Source organism: Lycorma delicatula, chromosome 2, assembly GCF_047948215.1.
Source record: "Lycorma delicatula isolate Av1 chromosome 2, ASM4794821v1, whole genome shotgun sequence".
NCBI lineage: Eukaryota > Metazoa > Arthropoda > Insecta > Hemiptera > Fulgoridae > Lycorma > Lycorma delicatula.
Window position 1 is genome coordinate 107,810,736 of NC_134456.1, and position 22,011 is coordinate 107,832,746.

General features: G+C 30.6%; 1 protein-coding gene across 5 annotated transcripts in view; it reads left to right on the forward strand.

Annotated features, from left to right (window-relative positions):
• LOC142319084 (uncharacterized) overlaps nucleotides 1–22,011 on the forward strand; it is a 118,942-nt gene that overhangs the window by 31,423 nt on the left and 65,508 nt on the right. For all 5 annotated transcript variants that reach the window (XM_075355963.1, XM_075355966.1, XM_075355968.1 and 2 more), the window contains exons 5-8: nucleotides 2,970–3,111; nucleotides 9,034–9,208; nucleotides 13,989–14,076; nucleotides 17,894–18,047. In XM_075355963.1, coding sequence (XP_075212078.1) covers nucleotides 2,970–3,111; nucleotides 9,034–9,208; nucleotides 13,989–14,076; nucleotides 17,894–18,047 — 559 coding nt within the window. The remainder of the gene's footprint in view (nucleotides 1–2,969; nucleotides 3,112–9,033; nucleotides 9,209–13,988; nucleotides 14,077–17,893; nucleotides 18,048–22,011) is intronic.

Here is a 22,011-nt window from a genome sequence, read left to right on the forward strand (position 1 = left end):
ATGTACTTGAAATACAGCTGTTAAATTACTTTTTTATTTAATTTTTTTAAATATTCTTTTTTTTTTGAGTGGTCAACTTTGTTTCTACAATTTTTGTGCTTACTAAAACAATCTTTATTTTTGATTAAACTTATAAAAATTTTTTGCCAAATTTGTATTAAATATAGTCAGATTTCTTAAATTTTTATTTTCAGTTGAATTTACTTGCTTCACTTTTCTTAGAATTAAATTTTCTACAATTCCTGCAGAAATTTTCTTTAAATATTGGCTATTAGTAAATTTACACAGAGCCAAATGTTTTCTTTATTTATTGAAATTTTTGGATTTTACTTTAGTTTTCTCAGAAGTTGTTGGTGTGAACCAATTTTTAAAAAGAAATATTTTATGTAAAGGAAACAGTGTCCTAAAACTACCAATTTTTATCCTACTACATCCTTAGTAGGAGTGGTAATGTATAACTGTTAAGTATATTTGTTAATTTCCTTCTGTATCTTCACAGATCCAACCAGTTACTATACAAGATGGTGACTTTTAATGGCCTCTACTTTGTTAAGACTAACAGGCAACCTGAATACAACATAAACTGTAGAAGTAATATTAAATTTCATACTGCCAATTTCACAGTGAATAAATTTATTGTATCCTGAAAAAATGTCTGTTAGAAAAGAAAGAAAAACTACTTTTTGTTCGTTTTTCATAATTATTCTAGGTAGATGTGTTGGGTTCCCTGTCCTGCTTTTTTAGTATATATAAGATAGTCTCATTTTTCCATTGAAGCAGAAATTGGGACATAGTTTTTTGCTAGTTGTAATCCTAAAACAGTGTTTCCAGATGTATATCTTCAGTACTGTGGTTGAATTATAAATATTGTTTTGTTTCAAAATAATTGTGAAATTTTTTTTTTTTATAATTTATTCATGAAAATGTATTCATTTTATTTATTTATTACAAAATCATATTTTCATACTTTATGTTTGTGTGTCTGTGTTATATAATAATGGACATAACTTCAAGAAACCGTTCAAAAATTATTTTTCTTTCTGAACAAACCAGTACGATGTGATGACAGTTTCTTAGTGTAGTGTTGAACTAGGGCTAATGAATGCTATTTTAAAACAATTCAAAATAACTGGTTCTTTTTCACCTCAAAGGAAAGGCAAATGTGATTATAAAAGAAAAACTACGTCAACACAGGATCACAAAAATTATCACAAAAATGTCATTTTGGATCACAGCACATGATCCAAAATTATGTGCTGTGGACTTAAATTGAGAATTAGCAGCCAGTGGAACAGATTTAAACTTGACTACTGTTAGAAACTGCTTTTAAACTTGACTACTGGTGTTAAAACTGCTTTTAACACCAGCAATGTGCAATAAATGGTTAGCAATAGGTCAAAGCACATGCTAACTGGATCAAAGAAGACTGGAAAAATGTAATGTTTTCAGACTAGTCACATTTTTATGTTCAGGAACAAAGGGTGTTCCATACATTAGAAAAGCATCAGATGAAAATTCATCACCGACTCGTATCCAACTTTCAGTTAAACCTTCCCAAAATAAAATGTGGCGTTGTTTCACGTTTAAAAGCCCTTGTTCATTACTTCCAATAGTTGGGTTGTTGAAAAGTTATGGATTTATATCAAGATTCTGAAAGAAAGGGGTGTGACACAACTTCAAAATAAATTCCTACAAGTCAACAGAGTATACCAATATTTGGTACTATGCAAAAAAAGTGGAAAAATTGTTTAAAGAACGAAATGTTGAAATGCTCCTGTGTCCAGGCAACTCCCCAGACTTAGCTCAATTGAAAATCTTTGGGCAGTAGTCAAAAAATTACTTAGAAATGAATAGTACTACAAAGATTGACTTCTTAAAACAATAATATTTGTATGGTTTCATGATAAAGAAATAAAAAAAAAAAATGTAATACACTTGTTGAATTTATGCCAAATCATGTACTTGAAATGATTAAGAATTAGGGACATTACTACATATTCACAAATTATGTAGGTATGATTATTTTTTTAAAAATAAAGTAACTTTTTATTAAATGATATCTGTGTTCAGAATAATTTGCATGCTACTGTATTTTGTTTATGAGCATCATGTAAAGTATGGTAGTATTTACTACCTATGATGCATGAGCCACAATAATCCCTATGATTTTACAATGAATCATTCACCTTACTGTCTGGATGGGTCTGTGAAACATTTAAAAATGTCAGAGAAAAGAGATAATGTTCACATTAGCATGGAGAAAACATTAGTTGTTATTTTTGGATCAATAAAGGTGAGACTGTTTACTGCTGATTATGTGGTTGCAGTTTCTGTAGTTGGTGAATTTAAGAAAAGTTGAACAAATATAGATGATTTTTTTTGCTAGAATAGTTTCCATAAATGTACAATATCATTGTATGATATCGATATGAATTACATTTTCCCTTGTGTGGTTTTTGACATTTTTAATTTAATAGAAATATAGTTTATAATAAATTACTTGAATCTTTTGTTGCAGGTGTGTAGTATAGCTTACAGTGCAGCAGTAAATTTATTGGACCATTGTGGGCCAAAGACAAATTGCGTGTTGCTAAAATTCTCCAGAATAGATCTGGTTCCATAAAATTCAGAAAAATGAATTTCTGTTGTAAAGTTCTTTTTCACTGTTAAGGCTATATGTAAACATATTCTAATAACTTATTTACAGTTCTACATAAATGTATGCATTGCTGAATATTTGTGAAAATAATTCACTTTCATTAGTAATGTATGCTTTGTTATGTTTATATTTAATCGCTATATATAAATTGTACATAAAATGTTATTCTCTTATTCTGTGATGCCAGTGGTTTCTTGGTAGGCAAGGAAGGTGAGCTTATATGCCCAAAGAGTCAGCTTTAATAAAAATATTTAACATTTAATTTTTCCTTGTGTGTAGTGTTTGCGTAAAAAATTGGTATTTGTTTCAGGGGGATAGATCTTCTAGTTGGAATGAAAGAAATGGTGATGACTGTAGCCCTAGAAAAGATTTTGGAAATTCAGGAAGAGAAATTAATTGGAGAAGGCATCAAGAAGATGAAAGTTGGAGAACAAATCGACATGACAAATGGGGTATTGTTACTATTTTCTATAACTGCTGTTTATTGACTTAATTTATGGAGACCATCAAAGTATAATTATTATAGTTTAGCTGATTTGTAGTTTACAGATTCTTTGCTGTGTTTTTAAGGAAAACTATATGCGCCATAGTATACTTTATTGTAAGTTGTACAAGGTAGTTAAAAAATTCCCAGAAATAATTTATTCTTCAGAAACTGTTTACGTGAGAAAGTTTCAGATTATATTTCCTTCAAAGTGGTTTCCTTCAGCAGCTATGCATTTTAGCCATCATCTGTAAAGTTGTTAGAAACATCCCATTTTGACATTGCCCTCAGCTGCTTTGTTGCAATGGGCGTTACGTCATTGATATTATTGTGTTTTTCCTCTTCACAGCATTTTTCAAATGACAAAATGAGTAATAATAAACTGGTGCATGTTGGGAGTGTATGGTGAGTACTCCAGAGATTGTGTCATGCCAGGTACCGTTTGATAGTGGTAGTGTCTCAGCCTTTCATCCGGAATCCTGGGTTCAAATCCCAGGTCAGGCATGGCATTTTCACACACACTACAAATCATTCATCTCATCCTCTGAAGCAATACCTAACAGAAGTCCTGGAGGTTAAATTTTTATCACAAACTGAATTTAACTCAAACTTTAACTGTTCTTTGCTGGTCTCCAGCAGCATCTCTAGACCTGCAGTACCAGCACCTGATCCATTCTTCAAGCATAATAATTTATATTGTCCGCACTTACCCTTAGCTGTAAGTCCTTTTGTTGAAAGAATCCACACACACACACACACGTGTGCACGCATGCACACAGACGCAGACAGACAGATATATATATATAAAATGTAAATCAACTTGATCCATCCAAGTACAGAATTAAGAAATATCTTATTTTGTTTCTTTACAAGAGTACTTTTGCGAATCCCGCTCATCAGTGTTTTGTATAGAGTACTTTTGCGAATCCCGCTCATCAGTGTTTTGTATAATTACATATTAAATATAAAAAATATTAAAAAATTAAAATTAAAAATTAAAAAAATTACAAAGAACTATACCCATTTTTATGGCTCTATTGATTTCTATTAAACCTTATGTGAAGTTGAATAAAACCCTCACATACGGTTTTATTATGGACTTGTTATGTTGATGATGTTTTTGTCATTTATGATCTGATCAGAAGTAATGTACACCTCATAATTTTGAATAAACTCAACTCATAATGGTTTAAAAAGTACTTTTGAAATAGATATAAATAGAACAATAAATTTTCTAGATGTTAGTATTGAAATTAACAAAAATAATCAAATTATAACTTTATGTATAACAATAATCAAATTATAACGATTCATAGAAAATCCAATCATCCTTGGTCTCGTAAAATTAACATATATACAATTATGATTAATAGCGCCATCCATTATACACATATATTTATACTTATATAAATATATGTGTATACATTTGTTGTATTTCATTTTTATATTATGCTTTTTTATATTAATTTTTATAATTACATTAATAATTTTTTCTAAAATAAAAAAAATCTAAAAAATGACAATTTTGTTAAAAAAATAACTTTTAAAAATAAATATAGAATTCAATACATCGGAGATGCAGGATATCATGAAAACCAGTTAATAAAAATTTAATAAAATAAGTTTAACTTACCTAATTAATGTGATTACTTTTGGTGGTTTATATGTCGTATAATATTTTATTTATATACATATATATAAAAAAAATGAATATTTGTTTGTCCCATATGCGTTCCTATACCATTCATCCAATTGCGGTGAAACTTTGGTGAGTTGTTGTGTGCACGCTTGGCGAAGGTTTCGCCACGCAAACGAAGGTTTGCACGCTTGTTTTTTGAATTAGTTTGGACCTGCTAGGGGGTGCTGGGGTCAATATATTTCAAGAAATTGTATTTATGGTTCGATTTGGCTCATATTCAGAATATGTACTTACATGGAAAGAAATAAAGAAATACCTCTGCAAAAAATTGATCCGCTAGATGGCGCTGGGGTGGAGATATTTGAAAAAATCGCATTTATGATCTGATTTGGCTCATATCCAGAATGTTTATTAGTTACTTGAAAAGAAACATTTTTGCAAAAATTATACTTGCTAGGTGGCACCAGTGTCGAGATATTTTTGAAACAAACAAACAAATATGCAACCAGACTTTCTTCTAAATATATATTTTACTCTATAGTGAACACACATATGAACATTGCTCGTATGTGTGTTCGCTATAGAGTAAAAAACTACTGGACTGATTTAGCACAGGAAAAGGGAAAAATTTGAAAAGGGTAATAGGGAATATTTAAAAAAGGGAAAAAGGAACAGTGAAGGGGAAAAGGGAAGAGTATAGGGGGAGATGGAAAAGGGTAGAGTTAAGAGGAAAAGGGAAAGTTTAAATTTTGTGAAGTTCCATAATGTTCAGTTTTTTAATGTTTTATCAGACTTTCAATTTATTTAATCTATATGAGGTCTGTAAATAAAGCAATGAAACTGGTTCAGAAAAACTTTTTTTTTACAATCAGATTATACACGGACTCTTTCACTTTCGAAATATTTCCCTCGGGAAGCCACTCACTATGCTTCAGATGGTTCGCCCGCTCTTCATAGCAGTGTTCGAACTCGGAAACCGGAATATCCTTCAGATGGACAGTTAGATTTTTAAAAATGTTTTCTACTGCTCCAAAATGGTGTCGTTTGAGATGTGTTTTTTAAGTTGGAAAGAGGTAAAAGTCTCAGGGACTCAAGTTAGTTGAATAAGGTGGTTGAGGAACTACAGGAATGCTTTTCTTTGTCAAAAACTCATTAATTGCGAGTGCAGTGTGACAAGGTGCATTGTCATGATGTGCATCCAGTTGTCTTTGATAGTTGGTCTGACGTGGGAAACTCTTTTTTGCAGTCCTTCAGGAATTTCTAGGTAAACATATTGATTTAAATCTGTCATGTAGGCAAAAACTCCTTATGGACAATACCAACACTATCAAAGAAACAAATTAGCATAGTTTTGATTTGCTCATTTTTGTTTTTTTTGGGACATAGTGAGTTTGAAGTGTTCCACTTCTTACTCTGGCATTTTGTTTCTGGGTCACACTCAGATATCCAAGATTCATCACCAGTAATAATATTTTTTTAGAAAAACAGTTTCAATTTGCCCTAGAAGATCGCAGCACACTTCCACCTTGTTTTTTTGTCCAACAGTGAGGTCTTTTTGGGACCAATTTTGTATAAACATTTTTCATGTTCAATTCATTTGTCAAAATTTGATGGACTGTGGTGTGGTTCAAATTTAATTGTTCTATAATCATTCTGACAGTTAATTGCCGGTTGTACCGTATCAAGTCTCTTGATTCACTCAGCATTGTTGTCATTTTTTGACGTTAACAATCTTCTAGAGTATGGATCGTCCGCAACTGATTCTCTACCATCTGAAAATGCTTTAAACCACCTGAAAACTTGGGCTCATGACAGAGCATCATCTCCATATGTCCTTTTCAATTTTGGAAAAGTTTCAATAAGCATTGTCACAGAGTTTAACACAAAACTTGATTGCACAACGTTGCTCATGATTAGTATCACTCATTTTTGTAACTCACAACAAAAACTAGTTTCTTGAAAAGTTTGTTTACGTCTCACGTGGCAACAGTAAACTAAAAATATTAATACCTAATATAAATCAGCAGTTCATATAACCATATGATTACTAGTAACGTTACAGAGTTGCCACTTTGGCTGCCAAAAAAAAAACTAGTCTCATTACCTTATTTACAGACTTCATATATACTCAAATCTAGCAATGGCAAAGCATTGCCAAGTGAGTGTATATATATATATATATATAATTATGTATTTATACTTTCTATTGGTTTCCTTTTTTCCTATTAATTACCTTTTCTTGATTGGTGATGCTCTTCCTATTAGTCCTTATAATGAAAATTATAAATTAATTAAATTAATAGTTATGGGAATAAAAAAATAATGTATGAATCACATAACCTTACCTGTTACTATATGCACTAAATTTTAAATAGATTGGTGTTTTCTTTATATGCCATTTCCTTAAAAGCTGTGATTGATTGTATGTTTGGTCAATAAAACAATTAAATGGAGACAACTTTCTTAGCTTATAGCAATCTTCACGCTAGGTATCTGATATTGTTATTGGGTGTTTGTAATTATTTTCTTTAATAGTGAGTGGATGAAATTTTTAAATTTGAATAACTTTTCTGATAATGTATCAAAATTATCATTATGGTTCAGAAATGCATTCTGATGTGATGTACATTTTTCCATTGATGCCCTTTGAATAATTGCAGTGGTTGAATTAAATTTTATGTATGAGGAAAACTTGGTACACATACATGATACGATTTCAACAAATATTCCATAAGATGCTTTCTTACAAACCATTTTTATTTTTTGATATAATCTGCACCATTTTCATATGCTTATCTTATCTTTTATTATGGCACAAAACCTACTGTATAAAAGTTTTAGGGCTACTGTTTATATGCGTCTTATGTTCAATGTCTTCATTATCTATGAAACTCTTTATTTTGGCTTATTGATGGTAATTTTTTTTATTAAGTTAAAAAAACATCTATGAAATGTTTGCAAACTACTTTAATTTTAGCAAGTAAAACAGGTGAAAACCAGTTTTGCTAATTTGGGGAGTGTTAAAAGCTATGTTGAATAAGTTTCCTAATCCATAAGTTCTCTTCTGGGTCAAACAGCATGAATTTTTGCATTGTTGTGTTTTAGTGTTATTCTAATAATCAGTAGACTAGCGTATTTCCTCTGAATTGCAGCCTGAAGCATCAATAGAGATTCATAGTGTGGTGGAACAATATTCATATTATTATTTTGCTTCTGGAAATGGCCTACCATTGCTCCTTGAAAATCCCATAACAATAAGTAAACCTGTAGCTGAGTGTGTAAAAATGAATGTCTTGCACATAGCTAAAGAATTTTCATTTTATTGAATCGTGCTTTATTCAAGTTTGTAGTGTTGGTTCAAAGAAGTGATCCCACTCCAGTAGTAGTTTTGTTATATGCATTTCTCTTTCATTGATGTATTGAGAGATATGTTACAAGATATATGTCTGATGAGTGATATGTACATTCTCACCAGGCATGGTTGCCATTTTTAAACTGTATGGCGTATTTGTATACTACAAACTAGTAACTGAAAATTGTATCGCATTAGAGCATAATCATTTGGCTGCAGCATAATCATCGAATTAGAGTACACTTCCACCAAATTACAACTTTAGAAACTATACAAAATGATATTCAGTTATCCCATGTTAGTTTGTAACCTTTTTATGGACTTTAATTCATATTTATGTTACTGAAATTTCTAGGATATATAATTGTCGACATGTCTGGAATAATTTGTGAATTTCTTTTATAAAAACTAGGATTTTTCAGTTTTTTAAATTTATTTGGTAAAAATGTGTTCTGTGGAAAGTAATTTAAAGAGAATGAGAGAAATTGAAATTGTTTTATATAATAGTTTTTTTATTTGGTTTACTAATGTTTTTCTGTTAATTTCAACAAAAAAAGCCAAAATCTCTTACATACAGTGATGCAACACAACAAGATGAGAAAATGGAAACAATAAGAATTAAATATTTGATTTCTTCTGAAATCCTTATAACACTACGTAATAAATAAGTTTATGCATGTGCACAAGCATGTAGATGAGTGCACAAGTGTGTTGCACATATGCATGTGTGTGTGTCTTTGTACATAACACAGATTCATATATCTGTTTACCTATTATCAATAAATATAACATGTCATCATTTATTTTAAAACTTAATCCAGATTATCATTTTTGTAAGTTATGTTTAGATAGAACTAATCTATGATTTTGTTGTAAATATATATGTATTTTTTTTGCAGTTAGAGGAGGAGGTGGGGGTGGTGGTGGTAGCGCTTCAGGTTCAAGTAATAGTTCCAATTGGAGAGAAGATTGGGACAGGGAAAGTAACCATAAGAGTGATAGTTCACGTAATCGATTATGGGATGAACCGAATTCTACGAGGCCCTGGGATTCGGAAGATAATTTACCAGAATGGTTAGCTATATAAGTAACTATTATTCTTCTGCTTTGGTATTTTACATTAATGTGTTTTTGGTTTTATAATTTCTTAATTTCCATATGTTAATTATGAAACCTTTATGTTGGTGAATGAGCCTGATGATTGTTAGTATAAGTATTTGTGGTTGAGTTACCAAAGTTCAATCTTGAGAAACAGATAACCATACATTAGGTGTTACTATAACAGGTAGTATCAAGAATATAACTAAAATTGTTAAATGAAAGGATAAAATTTGTACCTTAGTGATTTTTTGTGGTTCCATTTGATTAATGGTTATTTATGTCTCAAGTACAACTAAAGCTTAGGATGTATAATGAGGCTCCTGTTTTCTTCATCAATGGAAACAGCTGAAAAATGAAGCCCTATTTTCTGAAGAAGTATTTTCTTAGTTGCTTGATTCTTTTGTTCTGTTATGATTGCATTCTTAGGAGATTATTTTTGGAGAAATAATGTTACAGTTTGATCTTCATGGTTATTTAGTGTCATGCTTCCATCAAAGTAACAAGTTTGCTAATAGGGAGCTTAAGATTCTATTCGAGAATACATGGCTCTTTCACAATATGACACCATAATACCTAGGCGTGACACTTATAGAACGCTTTCATTTAAGGAGCACCTAATGAAAACTGCAGATAAATTGAAAGTGAGAAACTACATTATACATAAGCTCTCTGTAACAACATGGGAACATCGGCTTCCACTTTGCGCAAATCGGCTTTGAACCTCTGATGTGGACCACAGAGATGGGACCACAAACAGAATAACCAAATTCCATGTATTACTCAATAGCTGCTGGGTTTTGACTTGCCGCGTAAGACATGGTCAATGCTAAACAGAATATGAACTCAGCATGGTAGGTGCACCTATTTCCTGTATAAATGGGGTAAAACACCAACATCCCTTTGCGAGTGTGGTGAAAATCAAACTTAAACACATCACAGAAGTTTGTCTAGAACAGCTTATGAAGGGACTCCTGAAGATTTCCTGATGGCGACTCTAGAATCAGTAGCTTATATATTAATTTCTTAGATGTTTGTAATTTTTGGCTATAATTGGTATTGTGTCTTGGTGCCATACGCTAAATAAATAAATAATTATTAACCCCTGATCGTAAAAAAAAAAATACAATAAATAATAATTCAATAATAATAATAAAAAAAATGTATAAAAAAATATCAGAAGTTATTAATGAAATAAAATTTTATGTACTTTTCATTTTAAAAAAATGTTTATATGTAATGTAATAGGTTTACAAGGAAGTCATGTGGTGTCCACATCAGTTTTTTTTAATATTGTTTTGAATAAAATTCTATTGAGATACTATAGTTATAGGTAATATGAATTTATTTATTAGACTATGAGGTCATAATTTTTACTTCAAACATATCTGTGCTAACAGCATTTGATACACATCATTGGAAATTATTTTCAAAAAATAAGCAACTTAAAAAATTAAAGAAAGAAATTTATAACTTAATTTGTAGCACATGCATTGAAAACTCTTTTCATTACCACAATATAAAAAAAAAAAACTTTTGTCAATTGCACACATATCAACATGGCTATATTTATCAGCATAAGATTTATTCCAAAGAGAAATGAACTTTTGTATGTTTTCAGCTTGTTTTTGTGGAAAAGTTGGCATGTAACATACATGATAAATAAGTGATGTTCTGTTGAGAAAAGTGAGTCAGTGCAATTATAATATAATATAATGGGAAAACAAGTTTGTTGGAAATTTAACTGGAAAATAGCATTGGTATGCTTCATTGAAAATACTGTACTGCTTAAGATAGCAAATATTCTGCCAGAAGTGTTGTTTGTACAAGATGGAAGGGATGTGATTATACTGAGAAGAACTTTAATACATTTCAAGAACAATAGTCCAGTCTAGTTTTTATCAAACACTTAAACTATTCTGTTAATTGTTATGTCAGTCATAACATGATTGATTCAGATAAACAAAATGCATTATTAGATACATGGATGAATTTTGATTATTTAGTAGGCCTAAGGTAGTTCTGGTAAATAAATAACTTTTACCTTCAGGATTAGATTAATTTATGACATCTCAATTACTAATGACTAACATCATTTTTCATTTGTCAGCAAACTTTATTTTGCTGGATAATATTTGGTCATCAATATTAAATATGTTTGCTTGTATGATGTTAAAATATCAATTATTATTTCTTAATAAGTGATGTAAATTAAAGAAAAAAGAAAAGGCTTCTGTTTCTGTTATAATCAAAGCTGTAAGTATAAAGACTGTGTTCTACGCCATTCTTTGTCTTGATAGAGCTTTGCCTGAAAGAATTGATTTATTTTTCTTCTTTGTAAATTGATTGATGTTGTTCTATTGGGTCTATAAAAAAAATTCATGTTAATTTGTAATTAATTCCCTTATTTTACTACAATAATCAATGTTTCTAGAAATGTGAAAACCAACAATAGAATATTTGGCTCAAATTTCAAGTTACATTTCTTGACATTTTCCATTATATGCATTTGTATACTGTGCATCTACCAGGGTTGTTTTTTAAAAAGGTCAAAACTTTGACCTTATTCAGGTCAAAAAAAGTGAAAGTTCTTGACCTGATGACACATCTGTAACCAAATGTCTATGATAAGTATTTTTCAAGTATAATCCTTTCGATGGTTTTAAATGCACTAATTTTCAGCCTGTTTGTAGAGATAGAGAAAAGCAAACAAGTTTTGACATTTTCTGAAAAATTGATAAAATTGCAGTCTGAATTGATCTGTTATAAAGTAATTGGTTTTAAAAGTTTTAATCCCAGCAGATATGCAAAAGGAGTTACATTCAGTTTAAAGGATCCTTCTCCTTTATTTTTAATGGTAAAAGATTGTGATGCTGAACTTAAATGTGGTCATACATCCTATTAAGATGATGAGCACTCAGCCCCTATGACCAAGGAAATTGTCTCAAAAATATATTGTCTATTAAATGATTGTCTATTGAAAGTACGCGCATTTGCTGATATTTATTTGTATGCTTAAGACATAAGGTATTTATACTTACTTAAATGCATTTCCAAAAGAAACTTAAATTGTCGTTATGATAAACACTTGTTTTGTTGGTATGAGAATAGTATTTTCGGTGTTTAAAAGATGACTCGATCAAGTAATGTGCATAGTGTAACTGAAGTTAATATGGGAAGAGTTTTAGTTTGAAATCTTCAGTTTTAGAGGAAGGCATGGGAATCATGCTTCCGTGAATCTAATTTGGTAGTTAAGGGTAGTAAATTAGGGTAGGTGGTCGTGGTTGGAAGAAGCCATATGAAGGTAAGTTGTTTAAATACACTGATAGAAATGTCTGCCTAGACATTTGCACCAGTGGCTTCCTGACAGAGGCCAAATTGATGACTGTGATGTGTTATCATGTTTAGAGAGTCTGAAAGATAACCGCTGGTAACGCCCATCAGGGCTAGGAACACAGTGAGTGTTGTGGTGACCGGTATTGTCATAAGGCAGTGTTCCCCTTAATAAGGTGGCCTGTCTTGCCTTTCCCCTGGGGGCCAGGACTACTGGACCAATTGAAGGGTTCTATTCAGGCTAAATGTCCACAACTGGCTAAAAAAAAGTCTTGCCATGATAATGGTCCTACACACACATTTCAGGTTGTTGCTACAAAACTTCATGAACTATGCTTTGAAGTGCTTCCAAAAGTGCTGGAATTGGCTCCCAGCAGCTGTTTCCTCTTCCCAAACCTGAAGAAATGGCTCATTGGACAAAGATTCAGTAAAAATGACGAGGTCAAAATTCAATTATTTTACAGAGTTGGACAAATTTCATTATACTGAGTGCATTAAAAAGATGGAAGGTCATTGCAAGGTAAAAATAAAATAAAACTTAGTTTTATTTTTGTCAGGTTGAGGACATTCGGAATGGTCTTCATACTCTTTAACAGTCATGTCCTACCGTGGTAATCGGTGTCAAATTTCCTACTGATACTTAATGCTTTGAGGACAATTAATATATCAAAAATTATTTTTATATTTTAGATATTGCAATTTATAATACATAGTAAGCATGTTGTGCATTGCTAATATAAGTAATTGTAATTTTTTTTTCAAAATCATTGGATACTGACTGATGTGATACTCCTTATTGCTTAAGAACTATAAAACCTCTTTACCTTTTGAGATTTAGCATAATTTACAATATTGGGAAAGAAATAATGTTATGATGCCACATAATAATAGGTTTGGATGGATTGACAATTCAGGATTTTGATTAATAAGATTTTACAGGTGTTGTTTATACACGAGATGTTAAAAAAAAAAAAAACATTATGATGTTTATTGGACAGATTAGATTCATATTTAGCTGCAGGTGTGAAACCCATTCTAGCATGACACAGAATTAATTGTAATCCACTTTTGGACATCATCTGAATATGTAATACCTAAATATAATGCAGTTCAAGTGAATGCTGAATCTTATACTAAATTTGATTTCTAATAACGTGGTACATATATAACACCATTGATTTCCATATACAAATTCGTTATTGTACTTGAATTTGTTCTTCAAAAATTCATTCTGTTGTACTTGTCAAAAGTCAATTGTGATATACAATTTTTTTACACATTTAGATTATTTGATTATTTAACCAGTAAGTTTAGATTCCAGCTTGTTATTGACAAACATATTACACATTTAAAATCATGAACATTTATTGTGATAAAATATTTATTAATGTAATAAACATATGTATATATATCTTTTTTTTAGGGCCACAGAAAAACCTAGTGAAAGTGGAGGAAGCTTTGATTCTTCAGGAGCTTTTCATGGTGGTGGTCTAAATTCAGATGATGAAGAGGTTTGTTATTGTTATAAATTTGATGTGCTGTGTTGAATAGTGGGTTGTTAGAAAATTGGTAGTGTGTTATTCATTTGATGTATGGTAGAAAAGTAATAGACTGTTTTTGTATAAATCTTTATTTATAAGTAAACTCCAAAATCAACATTGTCCACTTCAAGTAGTTTCCATGAGCTACATACTGCTGGATATGTTCTATATTTTTATATTGGTGCACTAGAAGCCCTAAATATGTGGGAGTCATAATTTTTTTTAATATTTTCAACAATTTCAAAATTTTTTTAAAGTAGATTTCATGTTTTGGGATACTTTCTTGTCCCAAAAACTTGTCTTTCTGACAAAGAGTTGGATCAGGAGAGTTGGAGGATGGCTGTAGAGTGATTGCAGTGTTGGGCTAACGGATTAAAAAATTTTATAACGCAGTGATGTATAAAAGGTTTGTAGCATCCAGTTGTTTGCAGTGATTGGCTGCAAATGGAAAACCCTTTCCAAAACCTTTTAAAAACCTTGTTAATTTGTATTGTCATTCAAATTTTGAATGACAGTATGTCAATAAATCTTACATCTTTATCATAAGCCCTTTTACTGTTGAGAAACAAGCAGGGATTTATATAATTTTGGATTTTCATTCTTTCGATTTTGATTTCGAACTTACTCTTAGTTGTTTTATTGGAATTTTGTAAGATGCTTATGTATCACTCTTGTTGATTAAACTTAAAGTCCGTGGTTGGTGGTCTTCGGTTATCACCTTTCAGACGCAGAGTCTTTCAGTTTTCTTATTACTTGATTGTAAAATATTTTAGAACCAACTTTTAACACATTTTCTGTACCTCCAATTCCTAGGTTAAAGTTTTGTTAAACATAAAATGTTTTAAATCAATCCATTACTTAATATCTTAATTTCAGTTATCATTCTGATCTCACAACAGTTCTCAATTTTTCTAATGTTTGTCTTTTGATGTGGAAGATCTGCTGCCGTATTACCAGTTCATTTTGACTATGACTTGTCTCATTATTTTTTTACTTATCTGCCACACTTCTGAATGAGGTATGTATTTAATATGATAAACACTTGTAATTAGATTACAGTCATTTTTATGCAGTTTTCATAATTAGTTATAATTACAAGTTTTCAAATTAAAATTTATTTGTTTGGTTTTTTCTTTTATGAGCGCAACAGAAAAACATTACAAATTTTTATCTTGTGCTAATGCTGACTTCATATAGTTTTTATTATTTTTTTTGAAGCAGCTTCATGATGGACACTTCCTCTTTTTCAGTGGTAGTATCAATAGTATTTATTTTTTCATGTAAAAATCAATAAAAGTTTGAGGAAAAGCTATGTTGCTTTTTTAATGTGGCTTTTAAGATGTGGCACTAACAGCAAATGTCTTTATCTGTAGTGTTAGTTTGCAAATTGTTTTCTTTTTAATGTAAAATCATATGTTTGATGTGGTTTCTAAAGTAATAGCGTACTTTACAAAGTTTTTTTTTGACAAAGGCACAATAAAAAGTGCAGTCAATGATAAAAAATCCCTTTCGGTGCACCGGAAGGCGGAGGTAGATTTCAGCTAAGTAGGGGATAAAAAAGCTTTCCACCTTAAAGTTAAGAAAAACTTCAAATTTACTCAGCGAGACAATGATTGCAGGTGAATAAAAATTTCACATGTTTAGCATATGATAAGCCCCATCTTTTTACAATTCCAGCAACATTTTGTCATTCCTTGTGTAAGGGTTGGTCTTATCAAAAATTGTTTCTGACAAAAATTTTAGGTAATGTTTAGAGGACAATGACCACTTTAAACCAGTTTGATTAGGGAGGTGTGATTTTTTTTGTCTTCAAAACCCCATTTTTCCACCGCCTGGGCCAGTGGTTGGTGATATAAAAAAAACTTTTACTATTATTTTATATTAAAGTAATTTTAAGAACCACCTTGGGAAATTTTGCACCTTTTTGAGTTTGCTTCCTTTGGCTCTTTGGGAACATAATCAGTAATCTCTAATGCTTCTTCCACTTCTCAAAAACAGCAGCAGAGTTCTTTTCCTTAAAGGCTATCCTGAGTTGCTCATGGTTGTGCTTGATGTCTTCACTGGTGTCTGTATGACCTTCATTTTAACTAGGAACAGGGCTGAGTCACAGGGGGGCTAGGTAGAAGAATACAGATGTGAAATGAGTATCATGTTATTTCTTGTTAAAAATTACAACTTAGAGGGAGGTGCGAACAGTACAGATATGTTAGCATGGTATGACAGCCATTTGTATTTTTTTCCTCTTCAGTAATCACTTTCGTTACACATCTTTCACATACTTTAAATCATCATAGTAAAAGTAAAAATTTACTGCAACTCCATGAGGATCAAATTTTTGATAAATATATCCTGATTAAAAAATGTAATATGCAAGCAATTTCTTCACCTGCTTCAGGTGAATGTGTGCTCTTTCTTTTTGACGATTGTTGTTGCTTTGTCTTTATATCATAATTATAAACCCAACAAGCACTTAACCTTTGATGATTCTAGAAATTCTGTAGGTTTATGGAATTGTTTTATGAAGAAAATCCTGTGGTCAGAGAAAAAAAAAATCTTGTGGTGGTGAAGTTTTTACTACAAATGTTTCTATGAGGTTTCTTCTTCTTTTGAGTTTGCCTCCTTTGTCTCCTTGGAAACATATTCAGTGTGATCTCTATTGCTTCTTCCACTTCTCAAAAACAGCAGCAAAGTTCTTTTCCTTAAAGACTTTCCTGAGTTGCTCATGATTGTACTTGATCTTCAATGGTGTCTATATGACCTTTCAGGTTGTTTCATTTTAATTGTTGCTTTGTCTTTATATCAGTTACAGACCGGGTAAGAATTTATCTCCGATGATTCTAGAGATGAAAAACTTGGGTCATCATTGCAATCTTGTGAAATGCTTGGCAGTTGTCAACATACAGTTGCTTTTTATAGAGACAAGAGGTAGAAGATAAACTTTGCAATGCAATGTGTGTTCAAAGTTTCTTCACAGATTGCATTACTAATTGTAACCATGACCCACAGTTATGGATTTTTCTGGTGTCTGTCCTTTTGGCCAAATTCTCAAATGTTTTCTGCATTTTCTGTAGATGATTTGGTGCCCTTGATGATTATTGTTGTGAGTTGACACTCTACCAAACATTGTATGTGAAATATGCATGCTGCTCAAAGTCCCAACAAATTAATTTAAACTCTTTATCCAATTTAATGAAGCTTTTGTAAAATTTGATATGAGCATGTTTTTTTAATTTATTAGCTATTGCAGAATGGTAACAATATGGGGTTATAAGATTACATATTCTGAATGAGCAAGCTTGGAGGTAATAACTTTCAAAGCTACACATAGCTTTTTGCTGCACAGTTCTGTAGTTAGAGTCGTGGAACTTTCTTATTACTATTAATATGTAAGGAAAGAAGCATTGTTTCGTGACAGAAAGTTTATTTGTTTTACATTATCTATTCCAGTTTCAACAGCTATAGTTAATGTAAAACAATCAAGGGGTAAAGGAATTAGTTGTAGTTGTTTTTTTGAGAATAATGCTGTTCAGAGTACAAGCCCTGTTCATTTTTTATTTTCCTTGGTAATTTGTCACTGGTGCTTCACTGCGTCACTGGTGGTTTTTATATTCATTGGCACCATATTTTTCACTTTTCTTTTCTTTTTCTTACAACCATTTTAGTTTGATCAATGGACATGAAATTATATTACTGTTTATTGGCTTTAATGCTTCAGTATATAATTTGTACTTTTATGACAACTAAATAAAAGTTATATCAAAGATAATCTTTTAAATTTATTTTACAGGAGACTGAAAATTCTAGAGTCAATAAACAGAAAAATCGTGATAAAGATTTAAGTAGAGGAGATGCCATGACTCATCACAGGGTACAAAATACAGAATCAAACAATGTCGAGAGGCATACACCTAACGGACCTGCAACACACTATGAAAGACTAGGTATTTATTATTAATATCTTATATGATTATTTTTTATTTTAAGGAATAAAAATCCTGGTACTGTGTAAGTGATTATTTCTTACTACTATAAACCATTTCTTATCCATACTATCAAAACAAACAATAAGCAATACCTCATTTTTTAAAAATTAATGTTTTTTAATGCAATAACTATTTATTGAAAAGTGGAAAATAACCAGAAAAAACATTAACCTAAAATGCTTTTAACTTTAAATATTATTTCCTAAATTTTATTACATATTTCACTCTGTTGTACTTTTATAATTTTTGTGGAGTAGGAAAATAGTTTTAAGATTATTTTCAAATTTACTTTATTATAAAACTATCATTCATGGCACGTATAACCATTTTATTCATAAAAATGCAAGATGTCTAAAATTACAATGCAGTAAACAAAGTGAAAGTTAGTGAAGTAAGGGTAATATCAAAAATAAATATAGTTGTGTATAAGCCCTTTTGTCTGTCAAATAAGGAATAAAATGTGATATAATTTTTAAGAATATTACTTAAATTTAAAACTGAAAACTAAGTTTGTTGAGGTATACTTAAGATGAGTGAGTGAATGTTGACACTGATTATACTCTAGAACTGAAATAATAAAAAATTCTATTAAAAATATTTGTATTTTATTTAAATTTATTTAAAGTCTCATAAATAGCCTTGACATATCAATTTTTTTTTTGTACTTTTAGCAGATTTAAATTGTGTGAAAGGATTTTTACTTTCTTCTGAGCTTTTTTTATGAAGAATAGAATTCATTTATTATCTGGTATAGCTGTTTGGTACATACCACATGATGCAAGTTTTTTTTTTTAGGACTTAATTTAGATATGTTTTTATACTTTTCTCCATTAAGTTTTTAATTTAATTAATAATTTTTTTTAGTTGTTAATGCTACATTATTTTAAATTTCTGTTATATACTGTATATTTGACATTCTTTTACTTTTGTGTTAAAAAATGTTTATTTTGACAGTCATTTACTTAATTTAATTCAGTTAGTTTATTAATGAGAAAGTTGATTAACCCTTGTCAAAATTTTTGAAGTAATTCTGAAACATTGAAGTTATATTTGCAGGATTATCCTATACCAGTTTTGTTCGTATTGTATGCTGTTTATTCCTAAGTTTAATGTACACATATTGTATATGAAAAATCCAATGTTAGTTTATAAAAGAAAAGTTCACAGGATGTGTTATTTTCTTTTGCGTTTGGTTGTATATTAAATTTTCTTTTAAAATTCTTTTATTTATATTCTGATTTATTTGATTAAATTTTTATAAAAAGAGTTATATCCATCATTAATTAATCTGAGAACAGTATGATATTTGATGTGCAAACCTTCAACCAACTTTTATCACCAATAAATACGTTTGCATAAAATTATACAAGTAATTTTTAGGCGACTGGATGGTACCTTTGAGATAGACTTTAAAAGCGTAATGTTTTTATAGTCTCGGAAGTTTCCAAGAACATTGATTATGTACTACAATAAACTTGTTATGAATTATCTTTAATTTACACACATGCATGCGAGCATGTATGCACACACGCACACACACAAAAGAAACAAACATCTTCATGATAACATCTTCATTTGTAGCTAAAATAAATTTGAAATCATCTTGCGGATGAAGGTCACATGACTTCCTCATCTTGCCTCCCCACCAGTTCTATTCTACAGCTGTGTGGAGCACTACAGCCAATACATCACTGCATCCATCATCAACTACGCATCAGGAATCTAATAAGCCCACACATAAATGAATATTTTCAGTAGAACTAAATCTCAAAAATTTAAATCTAATTTTTCAAAAACCCCGCATATAGTATTTTACGTTCACAATAAGATTACCTCATTCTAAAAAATTGTAAGTATTTTCACATATATTCCACAATCTAATTACTTCATTCCTTTTTGTATTGTTATTAACAGTATGTTCAGAAGCAGATCTTTTGTTAAATAAAAAACTGGTATAATAATCATTTATATTATTCAGTTTAATTGTTATTTTAAATGGTGTACGTTTACTAATTCAAGATGTTGTTACGTCATGTTTGTCACCGCACATGCAACTCTTGTTTTGCAATAAAATTTTGACTAGTTCATATTAAGGTTTTTTATCAGTTGAACATGCAGTTTTTTTGGCTAATCTTTAATTGTAAAAGTTAAGTTTTTAATTGTGTAAGCATGCGAGTTAAATTGGCAGCAAACAGTTCTCACCTTGAGAAACAATGTAAAAAAAAAATGATTTATAGGGTATATAATTATTTAAAAAAATTTGTGCATAACAAACCTAATGCTGTTATTAAGGAGGTTTTTAATAAAACTTAGGAAGTTACCGCAACCATGTGTTCTTTATCAGTGCATACTGTACAAAATGTTTGTTGTGAAGATAATGAAAATGCTTCAGTCCAAGGTGAATTATGCGAACATTCTTTTGAAAAAAATTCACCTTGGAAAAAAATCCTCTAGGTAACTGATCTGGATGATTTTAATAAAGATATAGTTCGTAGTTTCATTCAAGAATTTTATGATAGAAGGGAGTATCTGACATGGAGTAAAATTAGAGACTTTTTAAAAAAAAGAATCTTGCTGGGAGTGCGTATTCCACATGAAAATTATAAGACAATTAGGGTTTCACTTTGGTAAGTGTAATGATGGCAGAAATTTTTGATGGAGAGGTCTGACATTGTTCTTGCTCAGGTAAGATTTTTAAGGAAAATGCTTGAAATTAGACAAAATAATTCTTGACCAATAATTTACTTAGGTGAAATGTGGGTAAATCAGAACAATTTCAGGAAATATATCGGGCAGAATTCAACAGCAGTGGTGGCCTTAAGATTCCAGTTGGGGAAAAGATCCCATTTAATTTTATTTCACAGAGGTTACGGTGAACTTGGTTTTATAAAGACTGCTGTATCATTTTCAGTCAAAGCATATACAGGGGACTTCCACCAAGAAATGAGCAGTAATGTATTCTGAGAATGGTTAGTAAATTTGTTATCTTTGGAAGAAAGCTGTGTTATCATAACTGATATGCCAGCTATCATTCTGCGCTTAAAGAGAAAGTGCCAGTGACCAACACAAAAAAGGTGGAAATTGTTTCATGCGTAGAAGAGAAGAAAATACCACACAAACCTTCATACACAATTCCTTAATTACAGTCTATTGTTGATGAACAAAGAATAATACAGTTAGTGTGAGTTTGATGCCATAAATGGGGCATGAAGTTGCTTTGATTACCATCATAATAACTGCCAGTATTACATTAAATTAGATGACTGAAGAAAATGCGTTAAAACACAGAAAACCTTCAGGTAGAAGATTTTCATTAAGATTGCGGGAAAACCATTTACAATGCATTTTAGTGAACTTACAAGATGACTGTGATGAAAATATGACAGATTTATCAGGTGATGAAGACATCTTTTCTTTTTGAGGTGTGTGAGCATCAACTGCTCTGATCGTTCAGCTCAATGGAAATTTGTAGCGTTTGAGAAATGCCATACCTGACTGGGATTCGGACCTCAGGACCTCTGGATGAAAATCAGATTTTGTGTAAAGTTTTATGAATTTTTCAGTTTTAAAGTCCATATTTTGGTTTAACCATAACATTTCCAAATTTTTGAGTATGTGAAAAAATTAGGGAAATATTTTATATAAAATGAAAAGTTTCTCATTGAAATGGTAACTTCTTATGTGAACCAGAGTAATTCAATAAATAACTTGCTAATAAATATGTAAAATGAGTTGACAAAATGTTGGCCTGAAATAAAAAAGGAACAGTTCAGTATTTTATTATTACTGTTGTGTAGGGAAAATGAGAAATCTTAGGCAGTGGAAGGGGAAAGAGCATGTGACCTTCACTGTCAAGATGATTTCAAATCTATAATAGTAACTAAGTATAACTTTCACTAAAAATATTGATCTTTAGTTTTTG